The sequence below is a fragment of the Crinia signifera genome, chromosome 5, assembly GCF_055691185.1.
Source record: "Crinia signifera chromosome 5, ASM5569118v1, whole genome shotgun sequence".
In the NCBI taxonomy this organism is placed as follows: Eukaryota; Metazoa; Chordata; class Amphibia; order Anura; family Myobatrachidae; genus Crinia; species Crinia signifera.
Window position 1 is genome coordinate 80959675 of NC_139221.1, and position 22229 is coordinate 80981903.

Sequence of the window (22229 nt, forward strand, 5' to 3'; positions counted from 1 at the left end):
TGGGGGAAATTCAAGTGTCACTTGTTTTTTGAGCCGACATGTGCCAACAGGCGCTATTTTATGCCCTACCATACACTAAGGCATGGCAGAAGAATATAATAGTGTCCCAAACATAGCGAGGCACTGTGCCCGAAGCATGGCAAGCACAGCGAGCTGAATGAGGAGATACGGTGTCCATGTCAACTATGTCGACATCCGGGACAAAAAAAATTTTAATTAACCTTTTGACCTTCAAAAAGGCCACATAATGCTTGTCGACCTTTTGACCCCATCAACCTTAGGCATGTCGACCTTTTGTCTCTGTCGACCTAAGGCCTTTCAACTTTAAGTGGTTGACCCAATGTATGTCAACCTTAATTTGGTTGACCCAATGACCCATATACCCGTTATGTTGTGCCGTCACTTTTACAGACTAGCAACTTGCCATGATATGTTTTACTTCAGTCATATATTATTGTAAGGGATTTCCATGTAGTGTAAGTTGTTTTCTTTACTGAACTAGTAGAGGGTGAAGGGAATATGTCTCAGTGCAATAGTGTCTCCTTGTACGTATTCTGATACTGACAAAGGTGCTAGTAATTGTGCTGCACTACAGTTTGTTGTTTGAGAGTCCGTTACACATGTAACGTGGCCTTTGTACAGGAAAGGTAAGATATTAATGCTGTACCATTTACATTTATTTCTAAACACATCTATAATGGAACAGATGTGTGGATGAATGTACATACTGTATATTTGCATAGTCTATCATGCATGACTTTACACTGAAAGTCATGCTAAGAAACGGAGCACATGCAAAAGCGGCTATGCAGCCATACGCCATGTAGATACAATGGGTCATATTCAAAGATGGACGCAGATCACATCACTGCTGTACCTTGTGCATCCTGCCTGCTTCTGTGTTCCGCTGCTTAGACATAGCATTATATCACTCTTTGATGGCATTGTCTATCTGAGTGAGCCTGGGGTTACTCTGTCTAAGCTTCATAGTCGAAGCCAGGAAATATGCAGACCCTAGCTTTGGCACGCTCTTTTTTTCAAGAACACTGGCCATCCCCGTTAAAGGACGTTTCCATACTAGATATAAAGTTCTTCACAATACATAGCTGCTACACAAGTATGAACTGGCCAGCAGCTTCACTCTGAAATCAATGGCAGGCTTCCTTATGAAAAGAAAATCTTTCTAAACCTTCTAAAGAACAATTGTCTCAGTGTTGCTTTGGAAATCACCACAGTGCCCTATTGTGGCAAGATGTAAAAAATCTTTATTAATAAGGCCAAGTCCCTGAATTGAGCAAGTCCACAGTTTAAGCAGACTTTTTATAATCAGCTTTCAATTTATCGGTATGTTAAGCGCCTTCTTTGTGTTTAATGTTCTGCTTACTGAATGTGATAATCTCATAATGAATTTAGATTTTCTCCTGACAATTGCAATGATCTTGAGGTAGCTGAGAGATAAGAGATATGTAGGTAAGATATAAGACATATATATAATATTAAATGATCCCAGGTATTGGAAAAACAGCACTCACCGATCTGTAGCAATCGGTTTCAATTGAAGTCCAAAAAAGGTTAATTCCTGTTAGGGTGGAGTGTGTGGGAACCCCGTTGCCGATGCCCAGCAGTCCCATTCGCCTCCTGAAAACTAATGCTTCACCTTTAACAGCCACATTTGAGAGGGCGAATTAGGTCCGCCCCCACTCCGGGGCCGCCAGGTCTTACAAGGGACAAGGCTGCTGGAGGAGACTAAGCACAGCACTGACCACACGCACCCCCTTATGGAGAGTACTGCCCTACAAATGCAACAATGCACAAGTTCTAACCAGGGATATGAGTCCCAAAGGACAATGGGTGTAACAATGCACAAGCTGTAACCTATGAACACAATCCTATTAAAGGGAGAGAGTACAACACCAAGGGTTATGCTAACAGTCCCAGGCCCTCACTGGGGAATCCAACAATGCACAAAGATGAAATAATGAATGATAACCAAAAAGATCCCTGACTTATCTGAAGCACGGTCCCGTGCGCATCGGACCTGACCAGGGGACTTCCCTCCAGGCGGCGAGGCGGGCAGGAAGCAGGGACACATGCAATATATCACAACGGATCGCATGCGTCCCTGCCACCGGGAAGGTCCCGGCGGCTTGCAGGGAATCTTGTGTCCGAACACTGCTGCGAGACTTCGCAGCAGTGTATGGGCACCTTTAACTTATTTGATCCTAGGGTTGTACGGACAATCTGCTTGATTCGATTATTCAATATGCATTAAACTATGAGTTGGATGTAATGGAGTCCAAGATCGCTACATGTGTGAGATACTGGTTGATCTCGGTCAAATTTATTTTTAAAGGGACAATCTTTTACAAGGAATGATTTTGCCTTGTAAGTGAATGCCCCTTTGAAAAAACATCTGAGATCATCTAGCATCCCACATGTCCAGCTATCTCTGGCGGCATTACATCCCACATCCATTGATTTTGTTTATTTATACAACACTTTTTTTTATTTAATTTTTATCAGTCTATCAAACCAAAAATAAGGAATATAAATATTGAATTATATGATATTAACAAAGTGTTACCTATTGTAAATCATCTGTATATATATATATATATATATATATATATATATATATATATATATATATATATATATATATATATATATATATATATATATATATATATATGTATATATTCATATAGTACATGATTTAGTTGATGGTTTTTTTTGTTTAATTTTTACACCAGATCCCTCCTTTTTATTATCAAAACATATGATCTAGGTCAGGCCGGAAGCGGTACATCTGTCAGAATGAACTTAGGTCTACAGTCATTAGGTCGACCCCACTAGGTCGACTGGCAGGAAGGTCGACCTGACTTAAGGTCGACATGGGCCAAGGTCGACATGAGGAAGGTCGACTGGTCATAAGGTCGACATGGGTTTTTCACTGTTTTTTTATCCGAATGTCGACACAGTCGACATGGACACAGTTGGCAATGAGAATCGGACCCTCGCATCGCTCGCTTCGCTAGCAATGCTTCGGGTACGGTGCCTCGCTGCGCTCGGCACACTATTTTATTCTCCCACCACGCCCTAGTGGATGGTAGGGCATGAAATACCGCCTGTCGGCACATGTCGGCTCAAAAAAACAGTGAAAAACCCATGTCGACCTTATGACCAGTCGACCTTCTTCATGTCGACCTTTATGCAAATTTGACCTTAAGTCATGTCGACCTTGGCCCATGTCGACCTTAAGTCAGGTCGACCTTCCTGCCAGTCGACCTCGTGGGGTCGACCTAATGACTGTAGACCTAAGTTCATTCTAATAGATGACCGCTTCCCGTCAGGCCTGGGCAACCTGTGGCTCTCCAGATGTTGTCTAACTACAAAATCCATCATGCCTTGCTACAGTTTTGCTATAGGGGAGTGGCAAGGCATGCTGGGATTTGTAGTTTCACAACATCTGGAGAGCCACAGGTTGGCCTGTCCTGATCTAGGTAATCTCACCTCTGCGTGATAATATTTATAGACAGTAAAGCATTTTTCAATTCAGCAGTAAATTAGAGCAAAGTACACTGCCATACAGCATTACAAAATGCTGTACAGAGGTCAAAGCAAAGTGTGTCCATAAAATAGCTGCAGGAAAGCTGCTGGGTTACCACTGAAGTGCAGGAATAGTATTCAGGAGTATTCACACGGTGAGATTTTGCTTTGCAATTTAAACCCATCAAATCAGGATTGAATCGAACATCAAGCAAAACGTATTCGATTTTGACTACAGTGGGGCTCGAAAGTTTGGGTACCCCAGGCAAAAAATAATTTTACTGTTCTTAAAGCAGCAAAGGAAAGATGGAAAAACCCTAAGAGGCATCAAATTACAGATAAGGGTGTTTCCCCAGGGGGGGGGGGGGGGGCGGCGACCATATTGCCCGCGATGGGAGTGTGCACCGGCCTCCAGTGCAAACGGGATACTGAGCAATATATCGCTGCCGTGTGTACACAGCTTTAGACATTCTTATGTCAAAAAAAGTTTGATTTGATTTCCATCATTTACACTTTCAGAATATCAGAAAACAAAAAATGGCGTCTGCAAAAGTTTGGGCACCCTGCAGAGTTAATACCTTGTATTGCCCCCTTTGGCAAGTATCACAGCTTGTAAACGCTTTTTGTAGCCAGCCAAGAGTCTTTCAATTCTTGTTTGAGGTATCTTCACCCATTCGTCCTTACAAAAGTCTTCCAGTTCTTTGAGATTCCTGGGCTGTCTGTGACGCACTGCTCTTTTAAGGTCTATCCATAGATTTTCAATTATGTTGAGGTCAGGAGATTGTGAAGGCCATGGCAAAACCTTCAGTTTACGCCTCTTGATGTAATGCACCGTGGATTTTGAGGTGTGTTTAGGATCATTATCCATTTGTAGAAGCCAGACTCTCTTTAAATTCAGCTTTTTCACAGATGGCATCAAGCTAGCGTCCAAAATTTCCTGGAATCTTATTGAATCCATTTTTCCTTCTACTTGTTAAATGTTCCCTGAGCCACTGGCTGCAATACAACCCAAAAGCACGATTGATCCACCCGCATGCTTAACAGTTGGACAGAGGTTCTTTTCATTAAATTCTGTGCCCTTTCACCTCCAAACGTACCTTTGCTCATTCCGGCCAAAAAGTTGTATTTTAACCTCTTCGGTCCACAGAACTTGATTCCAAAATGCATCAGGCTTGTCTATATGTTCATTTGCAAACTTCAAACGCTGATTTTTGTGGTGAGGACGTCGAAGAGGTTTAATTCTGATGACTCTTCCATGAAGACCATATTTGTACAAGTATCTCTTTATAGTGGAATAGTGTACCACAACTCCAGTGTCTGCCAGATCTTCCTGGAGGGATCGTGCAGTCAAACGTGGATTTTGACTTGCTTTTCTCACAATCCTGTGAGCTGTTCTGTCTGATATTTGTCTTGGTCTTCCAGATCTTGCTTTAACTTCCACTCCTCCTGATGACTGCCATTTCTTAATTACATTCCGAACAGAGGATATAGGCATCTGATAACGCTTTGCTATTCTCTTATAGCCTTCTCCTGCTTTGTGAGCATCAACTATTCTCACTTTCAGTGTTCTACATAACTGCTTAGAGGAACCCATGGTGCTGATTGTTGGGGCAAGGTCAGATGAGTGTGGGCTTTGAAAACCTTTGAGATTGACATCACCTGGTCTTTCCAGACGATGATTGAGAACAATTCCTGACACTGCCAGGTCTCAGCTGTCCAAAGGGGGCGGTGCATGCTATAAACTCTGCAGGGTGCCCAAACTTTTGCAGACTCCATTTTTTGTTTTCTGTTATTTTGAAAGTGTAAATGACGGAAATAAAATCAAACTTTGGTACTTATATGTTAGTTGGGAACCCGTTATGTAGTTTGCAAAGTGGTGTATTGAGAATACCAATACACCACTATGCTAGTTACATGAACTACGTAACTTACGTAAACTACGTAAGTTATGTATTTGGAGCTACGTTAATGCATAATGTTTCATATCCCCACTATCCACGTCATACCTCCACTATCCACGTGGGCATGGAGTTAATTTTATAAAGTGTGGCGAGCCACCAAGCCCGAAGCATGGCGAGGGGACGCGTATCCCCTCGTGGACGTATCCGCGTCCCCTTGTGGGGCTCGCTGCTCTCGCCACGCCCATGTGGATAGTAGGGGTATGACGTGGATAGTGGGGATATGCATTCCGTGGGTACGCCATGACAGTCCCAGCGCTTAGGGTTGGCCATCGACCATCGATGTTTACAAAACATCAATGGTTTATGGCCAATGTCGAATAGTTTTGACATCGATGGGGAAAACCAGATTGTTTCCCACCATCGATGTCACCATCGCTGGATGAACATCGATGTGTAAAACATCGATGGTCATCCATTGCATACTTATACACCATCGATGGTCAGTTGCACTTTTGCCATCAATGGCAAAGGCAACGATGGCCATCCCTGGATGACCATCGATGTGTAAAAACATTGATGGCCATCCATTGCATACTTATACACCATCGATGGTTAGTTGCACTTTTGCTATCTATGGCAAAGGTGGCTGGGGGACCATCAATGGAAAAGGTGGCTGGCTAGTGGCACTGGGGGAGCCGGGAAAACATGTGATGCTCCCTCAGAGGTCGCATCGCGTCACTGCCGGCAGTCCACCCTCCCACTCGCGTCACCGCCGCCTCACTGCCCGCCCTCCTGCCCGCTGCTTCACCACCCACTGCTTAGCTAGCTAACCCGGCTAACATATAAGTACCCAAACTTTTTTGACATGTTATAAGAATGTCTAATCTGTAATAAGATGCCTTTTGGAGATGTTTCCATCTTTCCTTGGCTTCTTTTTGCACATTAAAATACATTTTTTCCTGGGGTGCCCAAACTATCGATCCCCAATGTATATAACACAGATCTGTACTATATAGTCTTGCCTGTACAGTCTATTGTTCTATTTGATTTTGATACCGCGGGGTCACGCATCGTGATCCCATGCGGCTGAAAATCGTATAATGTCCATTTGATTTCAATTTGATTTTGATTATATGAGAATTCATTTGTCTGGTTTTGTAATGCTATATTTAGGCAGAGAAGGTTTGGCTAATTGTATATCTGATTAATATTTCAGATGAGTCAGGAGTAATTGAAAATTTGGCAAAAGTATCAGGGCATGAACTGTCTGTTTGTGAATGAATGTGAGATATAGGCCCTTATTCAGATCTGATCGCAGTACAAATTTGTTCTCAAAATGGCCAAAACCACATGCACTGCAGGTGGGGCAGATGTAACATGTGCAGAGAGAGTTAAATTTGGGTGGGGTGTGTTGAAACCAAAATCTAATTGCAGTGTAAAAATAATGCAGCCAGTATTTACTCTGCACAAAAACAAAATAACTCACACAAATCTAACTCTCTCTATACATGTTACATCTTCTCCACCTGCAGTGCACATGGTTTTGCTCATTTTGAGAACAAATTTGTACGGCGATCAGATCTGAATAAGGGCCATGCTGTATTATGGGAGCATTCATTTATTTTTAGGCAGGCAAGATGGTTTTGTTTTGCTTAACACTTTCACACCCACATGTCACACAAGATCATGTGGTTCTTTTGACAGCTACACTTGCATATAATTAGGGCTCATACTTTTTAAATAGAAAATGAGTTACTTTTACAGATGTTTTATTAGCTGTGCAGGTGTGTTTCTATATGTTGCTTGTAAATATGAGATCATTTGCTTTATGATTTTATAATTAAGTCACTGAAGTTGCAACACACTATTATCCAGAAATTGCAGCATGTGTAAGTATCCAGAAGAGACCGCTTCAGACAATTCAAACCCACGCAGATTTCAGTTGTTCAAGGACAAAACTACAATTGAATTTATATCTGTCATTATAAGCATTCGATCACTGGCTCACTGTATTATTAGAATTTTAGGTACTTGTGTAGTTTCACGGTGCCAGCATGGTGCTGTGCGTCTGAGTCCCCTTGCGGGGCTCGCTTCGCTCGCCCACGCTGCAGGCTCGGTGGCTCGCTGCGCTCGCCACGCTATCTAAAATGAACTCCATGCCAACGTGGAAAGTGGGGGTATGAACTATCCACGTTGGCATGGAGTTAAGTTACTTTATCTTAGATAGTTTGGCGAGCGTGCCCAACCCATGCTGGCGCCATGAAACTACACAAGAACTGAATTTTATTTTAACTGCTCTCTTGTGCTGACCACCTAAGGTTGGGTGTGGATCAGTTGGTCACCAGCAAGTTGTTAGACAGCCATTAGGTCAACATGCATTTAGTTCGACATGCAGGAAGGTCGACATGAGTCTAGGTCGACAATCAAAAGGTCAACATGGTTTTTCACTGTTTTTTGACCCAAATGTCGACAGTCACATGGACACAGGTTAAAAAGCATTGTGTCCCCTCGCATGGCTCGCTGCGTTCGCCATGCTTCGGGCTCGGTGCCTCGCTATGCTCGGCACACTATTTTATTCTCCCAGCACGCCGTAGTGGATGGTAGGGCATGAAATACCGCCTGTCAGCACCGATCGTCTCCAAAAACAGTGGAAAACCCCATGTCAGCCTTTTGACCTAACCCATGTCGACCTAATGACCCTGTTGACCTAACCCATGTCGACCTAGACTCATGTTGACCTTCCTGCATGTCGACCTAGACACATGTCGACCTAAATGCATGTCGATCTAATGACTATCTAACAACTTGCTGGGGACCCAGCAGTTTGGGTCTATTCAAATACTGACCAGCTTGCATGGTCAGTATTCAACTGACCCCCTGCCACACAACGTTTCCCCCTCGCTAGCTTTTTGGTTCGAGGGGGGAAACACCCTATGTCGCTGCTAAGACAGCGAGGCTCGCAGCTAAATGCAGCGGGCTCCCTGCATTAGCCGCAAGCCTCGCTGTTTGGGGGAATCCTCGCCATCCTCTGACAGGGAGGATTTCCCCGGTGAGTTGAATAGGGTAAGCGGCTGTCGTGGGGGTTAAACGGCAAGGATCGCTTGTTTTCGGCGAACCCCACCATTTAACCTCCTCGCCGGCCGCATTGAATACAGCCCCAAAGTATGTGTCACATGTATAACAATAATGGAGGATTTTCAGTAGGGCTTGACATCTGGATCTTAACCGGCTCCTAAAAATGGCCAACGGTAGACTGTCATTAGCCCGTAGGTATTTTTGTAGTCCTTAATTGTGCACTGCCAATGTTGAGCCTCCTAAAGGAGGAATTCTGCATAATGGATTTCCTCTGTGGTAGTACTCCCAATAGAAAGGTAAGGGAAACCCAGATTAAATCTCTTCTGCCACAAACGCTATTATTAGGTACAGTATTACTGGTGGCTCATCACCAGGGCTTAAAGTGGTCATGCAGAGGTGGGGGAGCTCATTTATCTATGCATATATACATAAATACAAACCACAGACCAGGTGTGACAAATACAGTACAGGAAAGCAAAACACATGCTAGAGTCAGCAGACAATGATGTGGTTCCCAACCCTGGTCCTCAAGTACCCCTAACAGTGCGCATTTTTCAGGTCTCCACACAGAAGGCAAAATAATTAGCTCCACCTGTAGATCTTTTTAAATGTGTCTGAATAATGAGTGCACCTGCTGGGTGACCTGGAAAATGTGCACTGTTGGGGGTACTTGAGGACCAGGGTTGGGAATCACTGCTCTACACATAAGATGGCAAAGCAGACTAGCTGAGGAGCTTACACTGGATAGGGTAAATAGAGGAGACAAGGTTGTTAGGACTAAGAAAGAAGTTAAGGTACATACATACAATGATACCTCATTCAGACCACAAATGCAGGGTGGCATCGGGACTTTGAAACAGTTCAGTCCCGGTGCCACCCTGCATGTACGGTCTGTTCACATCGCATCAGCGAACCGGCAATATTGTTGCAGAGTGGCAGAGCATCATTGGGGATGGGGGGGAGGAGGCAGCACTTAGAGCTGGCGTTGCTTCAAGCACTGCCTCCTCCATAGTTGAAACGGGTCGCTCGCCCCGATTAAACTGTTCACACCGCAAAGCAGAAAGGGAACAAACCGGTTCATAGTGCCGTGTTGCTACCTTCTTTGCTGTAACCGGTAACCCCTTTCACATCGCACCAATTACCGGGTCAAACCGGTATGAACCCGGTAATTAGGTGCGATGTGAAAGGGGTATGAGATTTTGACTGTGTACCATTGTGACTATGGGCCTTATTCTGGTTGACTTGCTGAGATACACATTTGCACGTATCTGAGCGTACGCCTCGCTCACTTGCTCGGAGAGCGCAAGCACACCCATAAAGTCAACACACACGTTTGGTCGGTCGCACAAGCAAAGGGGAGTGGTGTGCAAATGCACGTACGCTACCGTGCTCAGACTGATCTCATTTTTACTGCTCGGAGACTGTATAGCTATGAATGCAGATAAGTTTCTTCCAAATGTTTTCCTTCCATGTGTGTGGGCTGCAGTGACTTAATGGGTTATTGAAACTAAATTGACCCGAGCACTGGTTAGTCGGTGCGTGCTGATTGCCCGAGCTAATGTGGTGCTGATTAACTGGGTGGGCTGCGAGGCATGAAAACTGCTTTTTTTCCGCCAAAGGCTTTGGGGCTGTTGTGGCCTGATTGCTCGGTGAGCATACCGAGGCCACCGCCCTACAGTTCTGGTCCACACCCATTTCTATGCCCCGGTTTATGCCCAGTTTTGCCCACTTTTCAGACCGCGCCCAATGATATGCCCACATTACACCCATATTGACTGGATGTGCTCGGTGGAGAATTTTAAATCTCAGAGTTCCATCCGAGTGTGGTGTGTCTCCGTTGCACATGCGCATTGACTAGGGTATGCATGCGCACTCAGCAGAAAACCACATTCCAACCGAATGTATATCCGAGCGAGTCAACCAGAATAAGGCCCTATGTGATTTCCCTTGAACTCTCTGGAGCCCAGAACCATCCAATATTGACTATATTTACTTGACATTTTGACTATGGCCAATGTTGACTACTAGAACACTAGACTGTATACAATATAATCAATATTGGCTTGCCTGCAGTCTGTTTATTTCCTGCAATTCCGATACCACAATGGGTGAGCATCGCATCACAAGCTGTATACACATTGAAGGATTTGTGCTAACTTTGCTTTTGATCGTATAGTTGAAATTGGAATCTCAAACTGCACCAATGTTTAGGCGGAGGGCTAGTATGCTATATTTAAGAAAAGTGTTGGATATTTAAACCAGTAACTTTATGTGGAACGAACTATGGGAAGAATCAAGGAAAAGCATATTTTCTGCCCTAGACCACTTCCAATATGCACTGCATACATTTTCTCAACCCCTTTTATTCAACTGCAGACTGCTGCATCAAAACAGGTGCTGTTTCCTTAGTAAACCAATAGACAGATACAAAAATATAAAATAAGGAGAGCTGTCTGCACAGAACAAATGGTATCAAATAAATGTACTTGTTTAGTTTCACAGCGGCACTTCCCAGCAGATCGTATGTAATTCGTATGCAAATCGCATGCTCGCCGCGCTTCGCACTGACGTGGATAGTGGGGGTGTGCTAAATCGCATTGCGGATCGAATCATATGCAAATCGCATGCAATATTTGCATATGGTTTGCATACAATTTGCATGCGATCTGCTGGGAAGTGCCGCCGTGAAACTAAACCAGTACCAAAATAATTTATTATATCCAAAAATTATAGCAATTTTATTATTAGCCCCCCAGATTATTCACAAAGAACTACTAAAAATGCATATAAAATACATAAAACACAACCGATTACAATAATATCCTATGAGCAATTAAATCAATAAATGAGCAAAGTTTCAACACCCGTTTCTTTTTTGTGGGGTGTCTGGATTTTCTAGCAAACTGCTGTGATCCAGTCCATATATATTTTACTTTGTTCAATCAGTGTATCAAACACCCTGGTTAATTGATACAAAGTTTAATTCATTATTTAGTACCTTATTTATCTTTTAAGAAACGCAGTCACTCAAGCTGTAGATGTTAATGGACTGATAGAGGTATATTTACCACATTGTCTGACTGGAGCCCAGGTGCGGGCATGGTATAACCTGCCAATTGATCCGGGAATGCAGTGTGGCATGCTGTAATCACCCCACTTTCACACTGAAGCGGTCGGCTCCGGGCTATGTGAGTCTGCAGTATTGAGCTGTATTGTCGGTGGGGTCTGTGCACGCCCACTGACAACAGCGCGGCTATAGATTTCTCCTTCCGCCGCAATAACTGCTGATTGACATCCAGCTCCCAGTCTTTGTTTAGAAAGGCCATTTGGCCGGACTCGAGGCTCACAACGGTTCCTTAATTGGATAAAGCTGTAGCAGGAAACCATGATGCACACTTTTGTCACTCAGATGTTGATGTGGGTGTGGCTAACGCAGCACATTTCGCAGTCCACCACAGTCGTTGCCTGCTTCATCAAGAGACTATTCAATGAAAGCCCTGTCATTTGGAAAATAAGTAAATAAAATTAGAACTTTCTAGCATGGGAACAGAATAGAAAAAGAAGGTGTACACTCTTTAGTTCTAAATGGATTAAGATGCCTTTCATTGCTGATGATATACTGATCAAAATTTAAGGTGTCTTTAGCTGTAGTTAGCAACCTCCAAGGCATCATCAACCCAGCTCAGACACCCGTGTGGTACAATATGTGAGCAGGTAAGTATAGGTGCAGTAACTTACATGTACTTCCGATCTCACATGCACGCAAAGGTATCTATACACGTAGACCGCAATTGCATGGTTCTTTAAAAATTATTGGATATTTAATAATACTTCCATAGACAAATAAAATCCACCAATAAAACAGCATATGGAACATGAGAGTCTATCCTCAACGGACAGACAGTCTAGCGTGCTGCCGACACGTATTGGTTCCAGACGAGTTGTCCTAAAGGTGGATCATAATGCAGTGTCTTCCGTAAAAAGCAAGCGACTTCCAAGATCAACGTGTTTCAGATACTGCCCGAGTGCCCGTATCCTTTTTCAAAATGTGCTGCTAAACTAATCCAATCCAGTATTTAACCTGGCTTGGCGGGTCACGTGACATCTTCTGACTAATAATAAAACCTAAAGTCTGGCTCATATAATACATCTGAGGATTAACTACACAGACCCCACGTGGGGAGCTCAAAAATAGCGAATAAGGCACACATATAATCCTACCATAGAGTATACAATGAAACAATATATGGTTTAACAAAATGACATGTGAAGAGAACCTAGATACATATCAACTCCAAAGTAACTAAATCATTAACGGTCCTATTAAATAGAGAAAATATGCCCTTGCGTAAGGGAGGAAGGGAAACAAGAGAATATGTTAGTGATGGCATGGTAAGCTATGCGTAAAAAGGGCGGTTACAAATCTTAATGCATAGCGCAAAAACATTGGATAGTTATACCTGCCCTCTATATCGGCCCCAATATGTGATGTGTTTTACTGTACATGTACGTCCTTTACAGTGATAAAGCCACACCATTATTTTGCATTAAAAAAATGGAGATTGGGTTCAGGATGCACCATGCACCCAATGACCTTTTCATGTGCCCACAGGTAACCGCTGGCTTTGTCTGCACAAAAAATGAACCTATTGGCTCTTTGCGAGAGGGAATATTGGTCTTAGCGCGATTGCCCACTTTTTTGTCTCCAGTGTCTTTCATCTTGAAACTGAACAGAAAGCCCAAATGAAGAAAAATGCATTTGCGTATTATTATTATTATGACGCTTATCAGTGTCTTCTTGTTTTGGCTTTTTTTAGACACCCAGGACATATTGTGCTGCTAACACTGAGGATTTAGAGACAGTCATTCAACATGTGCATAACTTGTACCCAGACGCTCCATTTACAGCAGCTGGTGTTTCCATGGGAGGGTAAGAGCTAATAAATTCTTTTTTAATTGTTTTTACTAGAAAACTTATTCAACAATATGCATTTAAGCTAGAAATATAGGCATTCTAGTAACTGATGTGCAATAAGGAGCATGAAAGTGACCAATATACAATGCAAAAGAGAGCATTATAGTGGATTCTATATATTAACACAGTGATCACTCTTGTGGTTATTCTACTACAGAGAACCATTCTAGATAAACACAGATTATCCTAATGCATACCTCCCAACTTTTTATGAGGGGCAAGAGGGTCTATTGGGGGCAGGGTTTAGGTGAGGAGGAGTCTGTGAGGCCACGCCCCATTTTTGACACTGTGGGGCATGGTCAGCGCTGTATGAGCTGCTTGCCATGCCCCCTGTCCCTCTCTCCCAGTGAATAGATGCTGTGCTCATGTCCACAGCATCTATGCACACAGCTGCTGTGCTAAGCAAAGCAGCAAGTGGCAGAAGTTTCCCAACTGCTCCCCCACCGCAGGACACTGCTGTCCGTGGGTGGGACCTGGGTCTGCTCCGCAAAAATTCGGGACAGTTGAGAGGTATGCTGATGGCCATTATGCACTACGGAGAGTGACCAATAAATAGCAAAGACCAAAATATAAATGATCTTTACACAACCACAATGTATACAGTATATAAAGAGCATTTTGGTGAACTATATGCTATAAACTTAGAAGTGTAGTGGTCTCTGCAAATTGACTGATAACCAATGCAAAAAATGGTACTTGTTTCCTAGCACGGTGCCTGTCGTGCTTAATCGCATACCTTAAGTTAAGGTAACTTAAGGTATGTGATGGACGCGATTTTCTGTCAATTTAGAGCATTTATTGCCGGCAAAGATGAAATCTCGTTGATCGCGTCCATCGCATGCCATTATAATGGCATGGGATGCGACCGACGCAATCAACGCGATTTTACATAGGAATCAATGTTAAATTAGCTGTCAATGTTAAAATCGCGTTGATCGCGTCCATCGCATGCCATTATAATGTCATGGGATGCGACCGACGCAATCAACGCGATTTTACATAGGAATCAATGTTAAATTAGCTGTCAATGTTAAAATCGCATTGATCGCGTCCATCGCATGCCATTATAATGGCATGTGAGGCGATCGGCGCGATCAATGCGATTTTACATAGGGAACAATGTTAAATGCCCCAATGGACCTCATTTTTTATTGTATTCCCACCCTTATGGGTAATTTGTATGGGAAATGCCCCCCCCCCCCCCCCCCCCATTGTTAATGCCACCCCACTATTGACGCTAACCCAGGGGTTCCCAATCTTTTTTGAATCACGGCACCCTAGAGTATCGGAATTTTTTCACGGCACCGCTAGGCCCCAAAAAAAATGAATTACAGTAGATTGGGTTTATATTTGATTCTAAGGGTCAGTTATGTGGTAAAGGCAGGGGTTAAAGTGAGGGGGAACGGGGTGGAACTGAGTTCTACCACCTCTAATGGTGAGGTGGAACATTTTAACCTCCACATTGACCCTGCACAGTAATTCTCACAGAAAAACAATCTAGTTTGCAGGGGGATGCCAAAAACCCTACCACTGTCTCTGCCTAATGGGGGGAGGGGTGTTAATTAGGTGGCATAGAGTAATGAGTTTCCCCACCTCTGCATGACCACTTTATGCCCTGGGTAAAGGGCAGGATTTGCTTCTGTTTGTACACATTTTATGATTGGCAGCCACCAGCACTGGTTTTGGCCATAAATAATTAACCATAAATAATTTGAATTGGTCCTGGACATCCAACCTGGGGCACCCCTGCAAGTGTCCCGCGGCACCCCAGGGAGCCACGGCACACAGTTTGGGAACCACTGCGCTAACCCGAAGCGTGGCGGTACGCGTCCTCTGACCTTTTCATACCCCCCACTATCCACGTCGGCGTGGAGTTGATTTTATAAAGTGTGGCGAGCGCAGCAAGCCACCGAGCCCGAAGCGTGGCGAGCGGACGCGTAATACCTGTGAAGTAATGCGCGTCCCCTCGCGGGGCTCGCTGCGCTCTACACGCTTTGGGCTCGGTGGCTCGCTGCGCTCGCCACACTTTATAAAATCAACTCCACGCCGACGTGTATAGTGGGGGTATAAAAAGGTCGGAGGACGCGTACCGCCACCGCTCGCGGGCTTGCTGCGCTCAACACTATTTAGGTTGGCGTCAATACTGGGGTGGCTTTAACAATGGGGGGGCATTTGACCCATACGGGGGGGTATGCAATAAAAATTGGGGTGTACGGTGTATTTTACATTGGTCCCAATGTAAAATTGGGTCTCAGGGACCATTTTACATTGATTTCAATGTAGAAATCGCATCAATCACATCGCACGCGATTTGGTTGCAATGCAATTAAAATCACTGGCGCCGTGCTAGGAAACAAGTACCCAAAAAATGCAAACAACATACAGTATTAGTAACATATAGACAAAATCTGAGTTATCGCCATCTAATTCACAAAACATTTCAGTCCCCAGTGTATAATGCAGAAGGAATGCAAAGCACTTTATGTTGTGCAACTTTATTCAGTGCATAAAGAATTCCAGTGACTGACAAACATTAATTAGAAAATACTAGTGACCAGGATATAAAGCAGAGAACATCTAGGAACATTTACAAAAGGTCATTTGAGAGCATTCTAATGACTGTTTGAAGACTCAAACAAAGACAGTTGTTCCTTTGTGAAACACTCTTTTATAAATATGATAGGATGATGAATTTAAATCTTAGCTTTGAATCCTTTCATATAATAATATATATTGAAGTTTAAACAAGAATGGAAAACAAGGAAACAGAGTCAAACAATATAATCATACAGGTAATCTAATCATGCATGTAATCAATCCCTTGACATAGGCATTCATTTTTCTGAGGCAGCTGTAATAGCTTAAGCCTTTTCTAGAGATAAAGTCAGGGAATGTAATAGATTATTGCTTATGGGGCGATTACAGACCCATTTCTAAATGATCTGTGTGTATGGCCCCCATCGATGGCGATCCTGACTATGGCCCTTATTCAGATCTGATTGCAGTACAAATTTGTTCTCAAAATGGGCAAAACCATGTGCACTGCAGGTGGGGCAGATGTAACATGTATAAAGAAAGATAGATTTGTGTGAGTTATTTTGTTTCTGTGCAGGGTAAATACTGGCTGCATTATTTTTACACTGCAATTTAGATTTCAGTTTCAACACACCCCACCTAAATGTAACTCTCTCTCTGCACATGTTACATCTGCCCCACCTGCAGTGCACATGGTTTTGCCCATTTTGAGAACAAGTTTGTACTGCAATCAGATCTGAATAAGGGCCATAGTCAGGATCGCCATCGCCGGGGGCCATACACACAGATCACTTAGAAATGGGTCTGTCATCGCCCTGTGTGTATGGCCCATAAGCAATAAGCTATTACATTCCCTGACTTTATCTCTGATCTGCGATCAGATCTGAATAAGGGCCTATATTTATACTGCATGCAGTATAAATCTAGTTATTCTGCAGTGTTCTCCCAATTGAGCAGTGACAGATCACCCAGCACACATCACTGGTGAAGCAGTGCTGTGTGCTGAGAGATTTGTGCAGCACACTGCTGCCATCGCCCCGTGTGTATGGGGCATTAGAGTAACTATTCCCTCATATACATGTACCAAATCATATTGTATCCTGAGTCCCTCATGCAAATAGCAACATTTATTAACAGTACCTGTGCCAAATTGGATCTGTTTGATCAGACTCACCGAGTATTTGTAAAGGTGAAAGTCCACTGGCAAAAATACTAAGCTGTGAGCAGTTTATCATATGTGATCCTTACTGAGGGGGTTATTCTAGTTCACTCTTTCTGACAAAATCCTTCTTAGATGGACAAAACCATATGCACTGCAGGGGGGCAGATGTAAAATGTGCAGAGAGAATTAGATTTGGGTGGGGTTTTACTTCAAAGTGAGATCTATATTGCAGTGTAAAAATAATGCAGTCAGTATTTACCCTGCACAGAAACAAAATGACTCACCCAAATCTAATTCTCTCTGCACATTTTACATCTGCCCCCCTGCAGTGCATATGGTTTTGTCCATCTAAGAAGGATTTTGTCAGAAAGCGTGAACTAGAATAACCCCCTGAGTTAGGTCGATAGTCAGTTTGATTTAATTATCTGGGCTCAAGCATTTGTATCCAGCAAAAAAATGGAAAAAAAAAAAAAAAAAAACGATTTATATAGCATAACATGGACAGAAAAATGACCCTTATATCTTTTCCATGCAATTTTGTCCTCCTTTTCTTCAACGATTGGAACATATATACATAGGGAGAAGGGAGAAACACAAAAGGATCTTTGTCTAATACAATTTTTGGAATTCACAATGTTAAACCCACAACCACCTTCAGTTTAGGTGAATAGATGGTATATAATCAATGCCTCATTTGCAGGACACTTACAAGAGTATGTTGTAAACCAGCATGTCAATAGAACATTACCCCTAACTAAGGATTTCGACTTAGATTGGGTCCTTAATAAAAGTAAAGATTTTGCAGAGGCAAAGACAACCAATGCTATTTTTGGGGAACTCTTAAGGCCCCCTTACACTTTGGACCTGATTGACTGTTGGACTGTTCACAGTTGGACCTGATTGACTCGAGATTTATCCAATGTGCAGGAGGATCAATCTCTTGCAATCTCTTGGTTTTACCCAATGGCACCGGATTGTGCATTGGGTCCTACACATCAGGCACATCAGATTTTGTCAAATAAATTGACCCGATCCACCTGTCTGGGTCAAATCTCATAAGTGTAGGGGCCCTTAACTCACAAAACAAATTAATTTCAAATTCATGTGTTATGTAAATAAGAGAGCCCCAACAAAAGGCATTGTTTGTGTTTGGCCGTTGGGAGCACCACCAATCACAGGAATGTTTTGATTTGTAGAGGTATGCCATCATATAGGTTTATTTAAACAGAAATACTTCCATATACAATCAATACCTCTTAAGGTTTATTTTGAGCACCCATGTTATGCTATAGAAACTGCTTTCTTTTTATTGAGATATTTAGGGTAGAAAAGGTATGACCCCCTGTTCTTATGCAACACAAGGGCTGCTGAAGTGTGCAAACAGACATTGTACACCAATTATACATATCTGGTGATATAATGGACTAAAGTCAGGCACACTGAAATCTAATTTGCAGGGTAAAAGTAAAGATTTCCAGCATTTGTGGGCTACATGCAAAAGCAGCCACTAGTTACCCGGGATGAAATTTATATATATATATATAAAAACCAAAAGAGAAAACTGACAAAGGCGCTCGGTTCAGAGAATATAAAGTAAATTCCGGCTGCAGTTTAAAGGGGGCTGCTCAACCCCTTTGTGTTATGTAGAAAAAAAAAAGGAAAACTGCGCTAGACATATATGAACATTAATTATGTTAATTTATTAAATATTATACACTGGCCAGTGATATCATAAAACAAATATAAAATCTAATTTAAACGGTGCAAATAGCACTAGACATAGACATACAATATTTAACATAAAATGTATCCTGTTATTAGTATAGGTGGATTAGTGATGCTAGGATCTACTAAGCTAATAGTCCTTTTTGTTATTGTCACTTGATGTTAGTTTGTCAAACAGTCAATATTAATAACATCCTCCTGAAGAAGCTGCCGAGGGCAACCAAAGGCGGAGAAACGCGTCAACCAAGAGCATTATTTTTGGACTGCACCATCCGGTATACTTAATTACCTCCTTGCTGTCAAAAAAGCTCCAGAAATAGCTGCACCGGATTGATATCTGCAGCTGGGAGAAGACAGGGGACACCTAAACAAGTGCAGGTATACACACAAAGTCTGGCCAGACATGAACTTTATGTGAATACCTACCCAGGAGGATGTTATTAATATTGACTGTTTGACAAACTAACATCAAGGCCCTTATTCTGGTTGGTGCGGATATGTCCGCGTGCGTTCGTTCCGCCGATGTTTTGTGTTTGCGCATGTGCAGAGGCATATTTGCGCATGTGTGAAAGGGACATACGTCCAAATTCCGCATGAATTGTGTACACTACGAACAGGGGGAGGAGAGGGGCGTGAAGGGCTGTTTGGCCTCATTAACATATGCATACGCCCCGCGTTTCATGGGCGTTCCCATGAAAATGCTGGGCGTACGTATGGTAATGCGGCCGTGACGCACGTGTAGGGGGCGGACATATGACATTGCCGGATGTCAGCTGCCCGCCCAGATCCCTGCTTTTGCACGGAGAAATGCCCGAGTGGTCTGAGCTCGCGGGAGCTGCCTGACCACTCGGATGATGGGGGAGGTTCCCAGAGATGGAGGAGGTGTATACATGAGAAATCCACTCGTGCTCCGTGCGGTCAGCGGCTTACCGCATTCGCGATCCGTACGGAAGGCGGGGTTTAGGACGCACGGTCCTGGCCGCATATTCGGCTCCGGCCGCACAGACCAGAATAAGGCCCCAAGTGACAATAACAAAAAGGACTATTAGCTTAGTAGATCCTAACATCACTAATCCACCTATACTAATAACAGGATACATTTTATGTTAAATGTTGTATGTCTATGTCTAGTGCTATTTGCACCATCTAAATTAGATTTTATATTTGTTTCATGATATCACTGGCCAGTGTATAATATTTAATAAATTAACATAATTAATGTTCATATATGGTATACAGAGAATAAATTGTATTGAAAATTACATGGGGAATGTTTCCGGGGTTAGTTCCATCCTCAGCCCCAACCTACAGCAAGGAGATTTTACTGGTGCTAAGCCTAGAAATTCAGCTAACCTCATAAATATCACATGCCTCCCACCATACACCAAACAACTTAAATGTGCCCTATTGAATGCACGCTCTGTTTGCAATGAATTAACATCCATCCATGACCTCTTCATCTCTCACAACTTCAACCTGATGGCTATTACAGAAACCTGGCTCACACAATCAGACACGGCCTCGCCTGCAGCACTGTCACATGGTGGTTTCCACTTCACTCATACCCCCAGGCCTGGTAACTGTAAAGGAGGTGGGGTTGGTATATTACTGTCACAAGCCTTCACATACTCAGTTCTACCACCAGTTCCTTCACTCACATTTACATCATTTGAAGTTCACTCTATTAGGGTTTTTTCCCCTTTCTCTCTGCGTGTTGCTGCTATCTATCGCCCGCCTGGGCTTCCCAAATCTCAATTTCTTGAAGATTTCTCTGCCTGGCCCTCCATTTCTTATCCTCTGACCATCTCCACTATCATCCTGGGTGACTTCAATATTGCTATTGACAGTCCACCATCTTTGCATGCTTCCAAACTCCTCACTCTAACCTCCTCTCTCGGCCTATCCCAGTGGTCCGACGCCTCTACTCATGAGGACCACTGCCTTGACCTTGTTTTCACCAGGCTGTGCTCAGTCTCTGATTTTACTAACACTCCTTTCCCTCTCTCTGATCACAATCTCATTACCCTCTCGCTCTCCTCCATTTCCCCAAGCTCACTGACACTGAAATCATGCAATCCTACAATAACCCGCAGAAATACTAATGCTATTAATTTTCCACAACTTTCCACCTCCCTGCAACAACCGCTCTCACTAATTTCTGCATTTACCTCTCCTGACTGTGGTTTCCCACCTCTTCCAGACTCTTGAAATAGCCCTTGATGAAATGGCTCCAGCTACCTATTACACCCCACGTAGGCTTAGATGCCAACCGTGGCACTCCAAAACAACAAGACAACTACGAAATCAGTCACGTAAAGTAGAACGCCAATGGCGTAAATCTCGTAGTATGGCTGATTTCCTCACATATAAAAACATATGGCTGCTCAATCAAACTAGTAATGCCCCCCAGGTGCTGCAAGGGAGAGGGATTTAACCCCCAGCACACCAAAGGGCATTAGTAATAAGATTTGAAAAACCAACATAATAGAGGGTCATTCAGAGATCTTGGTTACATATGTTTTGCAAAAGATATGATAAGCTTCCGGGCCTCGTCAAGGCTTCTCTGATACCGGAAGTCCTACACTGCATGATAACCGCACCCAATCTGGGGAATATAATTGTCTACTGTAAGGCTACATTATAACAGCACTTACCAATATATCTGCAAGGGAGGGGGATTTAACCCGCAGCACACCAAAAGGCATTAGTAATAAGATTTGAAAAACCAACATAATTTCCTCACATATAAGACTAGCTACCACTCCTACTGCAATGCTTTGGACACTGACAAACAAACATACTACCAATCTCTCATCTCTTCTCCAACCCTAAGCGACTTTTTAACACATTTAAGTCTTTTCTGTACCCCTCCTCCTCCACCGGCTACCATCAGTGCACAAGAACTTGCCTCCTACTTTAGGGACAAGATTGATAACATCCGAGATTAAAGGGTATGCTCCACAACCTCTAACCCTCTTTCTTCCCCACCTGAACCCTCTGGCACTTTCTCTTCATGAGCCCACAAATGAAAAGGATCCACACTCTTCTTATCCTCCTACTCTATTACCTTGCCTCTTGATCCTATACCTGCACAAGTCATTAAAAATCTATCTCCTGTGCTTATTCCAACCTTAACTAAAATCTGCAATCTCTCTCTTGCTACTGGCTCCAACATGCAGTGATTACTCCCATTCTGAAAAAAAAAAACCACAATTCTGACCCTAACTCTCTCTCTATCGTCCTATCTCTCAGCTCCCATGCCTCTCCAAGCTACTGGAGATACTTGTCTACTCTCGCCTCACAAGCT

The 22229-nt window shown here is 43.2% G+C and overlaps 1 protein-coding gene across 1 annotated transcript in view; it reads left to right on the top strand.

Annotated features, from left to right (window-relative positions):
* Positions 1-22229, top strand: part of ABHD3 (abhydrolase domain containing 3, phospholipase) — a 72523-nt gene that overhangs the window by 41279 nt on the left and 9015 nt on the right. The window contains exon 5 of the mRNA XM_083187533.1: positions 13343-13455. Within this exon, the coding sequence (XP_083043659.1) occupies positions 13343-13455 (113 nt within the window). The remainder of the gene's footprint in view (positions 1-13342; positions 13456-22229) is intronic.